Genomic DNA, 5,433 nt, shown 5'->3' with positions numbered 1-5,433 from the left:
TGCTGTCTTGTTTTTATTCAGCTTATAAATCATGGCTGCACGCTCAGCCCTTTAATAGGTGGGGGGTTGAGGGAGTAAACACACCAGAGAACAAAAAGGCAGAACAGCCGCTGCCACTCCATTTGAAAAAAAAAAAAATCCTCTTAAGTATTTATAAGACTCTCAGTAGAGCAACAACACCGCCTATTGTGGGTCTTTGATTCCACTGTTTTAATTCTGCTGTGCAAACACGTGTTTATAACAGCAGCCCGTCTCTGAGCTCGTGTTTCCGTCGCAGGGCTCACTTCTGCTCTAATATGAATAAGTTAGATGATCAGATCAAGAGGATGATACCATATGGCATGTTTGGCATCATTAGGGTGTCAATTTGGGAGCAGAAATACGAGTCTTGAGCCCTCTTTGTCTGCCAGTTTAGCCCAAAAGGAAGTAAATTATCCAATATCCCAAACATCTCTACAACATGCTCGTCAGTTGGGTGCAAATTTTAAATTTTAGACCGCGACTGCGGGTGACTGTATGGCGCTTAAGAGATAGTTTGTTATGTTTTAAGTCCAGCACAGAAAATTCTAAACTATTTTGATATTACTTACCAAAACAATCTCAACTCAGGGGTCCTTCTGGTACTTTTGGCCATATCACATGGTCTTCATCAGCAGATTGAGTTTGCTCAGTTGGTACGAAATGAGAGAAACACTGAACATCTACAGTTCCACAACAACTGATAAAACTGTCTACTGATCTACTGATGAAGACTGTGGTTGAAAGCTCCAAAACAAGCGATTAAAGGGACCTTGAGTTGGAGCTGTTGCTTTGTCCAAGCTCGACAATAAAGTGCTGAACATTTTTGTAGTTTGGGATATACCTAAAGTACTTCCACGCTCGGACGTAAGAATTTGTACTTTTTGTAGTAATGTAATACAAAATGCACTAAATAATCCGTTTTGCGCTGACAATGAAACATGGGGACACAGTAATGAGCACCAAAATAAAAACCATGAAAACTGATGAGGAAGCAGGAGAGAGAACAGAGTTTTCGGGGGGCGACCCACTCACTAACTCGTGTCCGGACACTTTGTAAACTTGAGGCAGGGTGTTTTTATTTTCATGTTCTACAGCATAACATTGTGTACAAAATGGAGTTAATATGATCAGAAGACACATGGGAGAAACAGCAGCACTGTATGGGAATATAGCACCTCCATTTCTCCCCCGCCACGGCTACAGCACCAGTATGTACAGTATGCAGAGACAGACCTGGGCTGAGTGTCTTTAAAAAAAAAAAAGCCCCTTTAATGCGAAGGCCATCTTTGTGCCATTGGCAGTGAATGGAACCAAGGTGTTACTCAGTACAACGATACCAGGTCAGGACACAGTCCACAAACAAATCCCAGACTTCCTCACTACAAGGAGGTGGACAGGTTTGAGAAATATGGCAGCAAATATCCTTTTGAGGTCATTTGGATTTACGCTAAAGAAGGGCGTGAGCTTAGCTTATTTTGGCCGAATCTTACTACAAGCCTACAACGCTGAGCTAGGATCAGCGTCAAATGAGAACTTCTTTTACAATTAGCTGCCTGGAGATGCTGCCTCTTACAATATACAGTCTTGCCAGAACCTGTAAATGGTCTGAACTACTGTCGGGACTTGTTCCTGGACAGAACCCTGACAGAATCTGATTGGCTGCCAGATTTTTTCCCCACACCAGTGGAGGTCCGAACACAAACATGAAGCACCACAATGATGGAGAAAGGGCAGTGTGGAGTGCATGGAATAAAAAAAAACCCAGTCACATCCAGCCACTGAGGTCTGGAGCAACAAAAACATCTTTGAACCCCCCCAACGTGTTTGTCAGGAGCCCGCAGTGGACTCGACCTGCACACACCCTGACAGGGAAACGCCACAGGCCATTTGATAAAGGTGTGTAACTCCTTGAGAGGAGCGAGAGTAAGAGTGCTCGGGGGATGAGGGGAGCAGAGCACCGTGCTTCAGTGGCAGCCCGCATACTTTGCCGGGGGGCTCCTTCACATTCAGACACCGAAGCATGTGACCGCGCATGTGAGCGAAAGCACACCGAGATGTCAATCAAACTAACTGCAAGTGGGCTTGCATGACACCAGGAGAGGAGAATGGGAAATAAGATAAAGGTTTTAATCAACTATGGTTTTGGACCGCTTAGCAGTGCCAGCAGCGGGGAGTGCGATGTGAAGGAGCTCCGGGCGGAAGCGTGCGGGTCACACTCACTGAAAATAGCATAATAAGCTTGGCTTGCAGTAAGAATTATTCCTGGGCTCCCTCTTACAGTTGAAATAGCCACAAACATTTCCTTCAGCAGAACATGAAAGTAAAATTCATAAACAGTATATATATATTTATAGATATATATATATATATTCATATATATGAAAAAAATAAAATAAAAACAGCCAAATCAATGTATTTTGTTTTTGCTTTGAATCTAAACATGTTTTTTTCTTTACCTATATATAGATTTATCTTTTCTTAAACAATAATACGTTCACATAATACAATGACAAATCAGTTCTGAGATAATCTAAATATTTCTTACTGAAACATCAATGTAATGACATGGAAGAAGCACAATGTTTTTTTTTTAAAGAGTGACTTTAAGGCTCTCTATATCTCTATATTCAAAACAACAGTAGCCCGAGAGGTTGAAAGGTGCATTATTTCCTCACGCAATGTCATACTTGACTCTGTCTTGTTCATAAGGTGGCAGATGCAATGACCGAGCTAACTGGTCATAAACATGGAGCTTAGAGAAAATATGAGAACTACATATATACATGAACAGACAAAGAAAAGAAAAAAATAGACAAAATAGAAACAGTTGAGCAAACATAACCGAGCTACGATTTTCAGGTGTGGAAGTACTGTGTATTAATGGGGGAGCGTGTGAGTTTATTAGCTGGTGTTGGTTCTCAGTAATTCTGGTGTAAAATGATCTTGTGTGTGCGACAGAAATACCAATAAAGATTTCAGCGTGCATTCAAACACATTTCATATAATGCAGATAATAGATGCAGAAACAGAATCACAATGTGCCTGTTGGTAGAAACATTTGTCACAGGACATTTCTTTCAATAGGACTGAATTGTAATAAAGTAAGAAACGCAGCCCTTGGTCCATTTATCACTCTGAAGTGAACATCTGTAAACTATTTGGCCTTGATTTTGTTTCCTGCCTTTGAGCCAACAAGGAGGCTGGAATTCAAATACACATTCAAATGACAAATCAGATAGCCACATTATTTCTACCAATCCCACTCTTTACCTCTTTTTTCCTCGTTGGTAACAAGTTCACGTGTCGAGCCAAAGCTTTGCTTGCATGTTGCAAAATGAATGGAGTGTGCAGGGCATAACAAAGGAGTGACCTAATTAAGTGCTTATAACTTATTCCGCCCTTCTCCAAAACTCTTGGAGCAAATAATGGTTCAGAAAGGGGAAGCAGTCACATCTGGGTGGTCACATATTCGCTTTTTTTTTGCTGTTACTTCCTTTTATAACCAGTTAAGTTGAAAAAAAGGGGGCTAGTGGAACATGGAAACATTTTCAACTCTCTACAAATCAACCAGAAATGTATCAAGTGCTCTGTTATACACATACAGTGCAAGTGCCTCACTTTGGGTTTTAGCCCTCCTCCTTTGGTTGACAGATCATCAAGATGCGCCTCTGTGGCGTTCGTAAACACAAAGATATTTTGTTCCCTTTGGGAAGGTGTAAAATTGAGGAGGAGGACGATCTGTCTCTATATCTTTTTATGGCCTTGCACGCTGCTGACTTCATGGTTCCAGTGCTGTCAGGAAGGTCTTTTAACACACTTTCTGTGGCAGGTGGTAGGTAAACAGTCTAGGTTTTGCCAAAAATGTAAAATAAAAAGAGAGAAAAAAACAACATCAACAACAGTAAACATGGCACCTTAACAAAAACCAAAAACATAAAGAATAAGATAAAGTTGTTTTTGGTTGCAAAGTTGTCATGTGTAAAGCAAGAGAGAGAAGCTATTGAGTTAGTGCTGTATTCAGTATAACACCAAGTTTTAGCTGCTGGTTTTTGCTTTCTTCAGAATCACATCCCTGATAAAACAAAGAAAATGAATCAACTGGATAAAAAAGTGACATAGAAAACAGTTCCTGTCTTCTGCTTTGATTGTGTGTGTGAATGCTGTTTTTATGTTGTAAATCACTGGCATGGTCCATCTGCTTTCCCTGACTGTAAATTGTATCTTTTTTGCATTGATCATTCACCTTGTGTGTCTCTATTCGTCCCTTTCTTTCTACGTGTCAACCTGCCCTTCCCGGCTCTGCTGTACATTCCCTCTGGGCTGTCAGGAGTGAAGAGCAGGTAAAGAACCGGGAGAGGCTGTGGTGTCAGTGATAAAAGATCACCTCAAAAAGTCCAGAAATAAAACGAGAGATGAAGGAAGAACAAAAACTGTGAGCTTTACCTCCTTGCTTTTTCATAAAGTTCTTCAAAAACTGAAGCAAAGAGGCCCATTCTTCTTTTGGATAAAAATGTTTTTTAACAAAACACACAAAAAAGCTTTTGGCCTTCTTTTCTGGACCCCTTCTTTGACAAGACTTTCCATTTAAAAACCAGAGCTTTACAAAACATAGAAAGATGCAACACTGAACCCAACATAAAAAAACAGAAGAGGAGATCTATTTTTTTCTTTACGCTGTTTAGCTGCACTGGGGTTTCCCCAAAACTGGGAGTGATGGGAATGGCGAGGCAGTACTGAGAATCCTGGACGGCAATGTAAAAAGCTGACTCCGCTGTCCTATGGTTCCTTCCACAGCTGGAATGGTTGGGTGAAGCTGAGGAGGGCGACGATAGGGGGCGAAGCTAGACCTTGACGGACAGTTGCGACTTTGAGTTGAAGAAAACCAAATGCATGCAAAATGATGCCCCTCCCCCAGTTCTCCGGCGAAAAGGCAGCAGAGCCTGTTGGCGTGGCGCGCTGCGATGTTGGTGGGGAAACGCTCAGTCGGTGAATCTCTGGCAGGCCTTTTTCCAGCGGCAGGCGGTGCACCACATGTCGCGGTTCTCCATCCCGTACACCTTACGGCACTTCTTCCCTTCTCCACGCACCTTTCGACTGGGGAGGAGAGATGGAGAATAACAGATGAAATGGCAAATTATTATGTTTTAATTATTAATATGATCATCAATCATGCAGAGACCTGTAAAAAGAAATGCAAACAGATCTAAATGAAGTGACACTTTAGACTCTTATAGAGATGGATGCACAAACAGATCATTTTGAGAAATGATTTGCATTCTTGCTGAGCGTTAGATGAGAGAAGAAGATCAATGCCTTTTGAGCTAGCTGTTTCCCCTTGTTCCCAGCCATAATGCTAAGCTCAAACCAAAGCTAAGCGGCTGTAGCGCCATATTTAACGTACAGACATAATAA

The 5,433-nt window shown here is 41.6% G+C and overlaps 1 protein-coding gene across 2 annotated transcripts in view; it reads right to left on the bottom strand.

Annotated features, from left to right (window-relative positions):
* Positions 1 to 3,144: 3,144 nt before the first annotated feature.
* znf704 (zinc finger protein 704) overlaps positions 3,145 to 5,433 on the bottom strand; it is a gene marked incomplete at its 5' end in the record, with an annotated part of 41,669 nt that continues 39,380 nt past the window's right edge. For both annotated transcript variants that reach the window (XM_035681375.1, XM_035681376.1), the window contains 1 exon segment: positions 3,145 to 5,115. In XM_035681375.1, the coding sequence (XP_035537268.1) occupies positions 5,001 to 5,115 (115 nt within the window).

Source organism: Morone saxatilis, unplaced genomic scaffold, assembly GCF_004916995.1.
Source record: "Morone saxatilis isolate NCDOM2014 unplaced genomic scaffold, NCSU_SB_2.0 Contig9, whole genome shotgun sequence".
Lineage (NCBI taxonomy): Eukaryota > Metazoa > Chordata > Actinopteri > Moronidae > Morone > Morone saxatilis.
The sequence above is the reverse complement of the archived record's forward strand: the minus strand, read 5'-3'. Positions and strand labels throughout refer to the sequence as shown.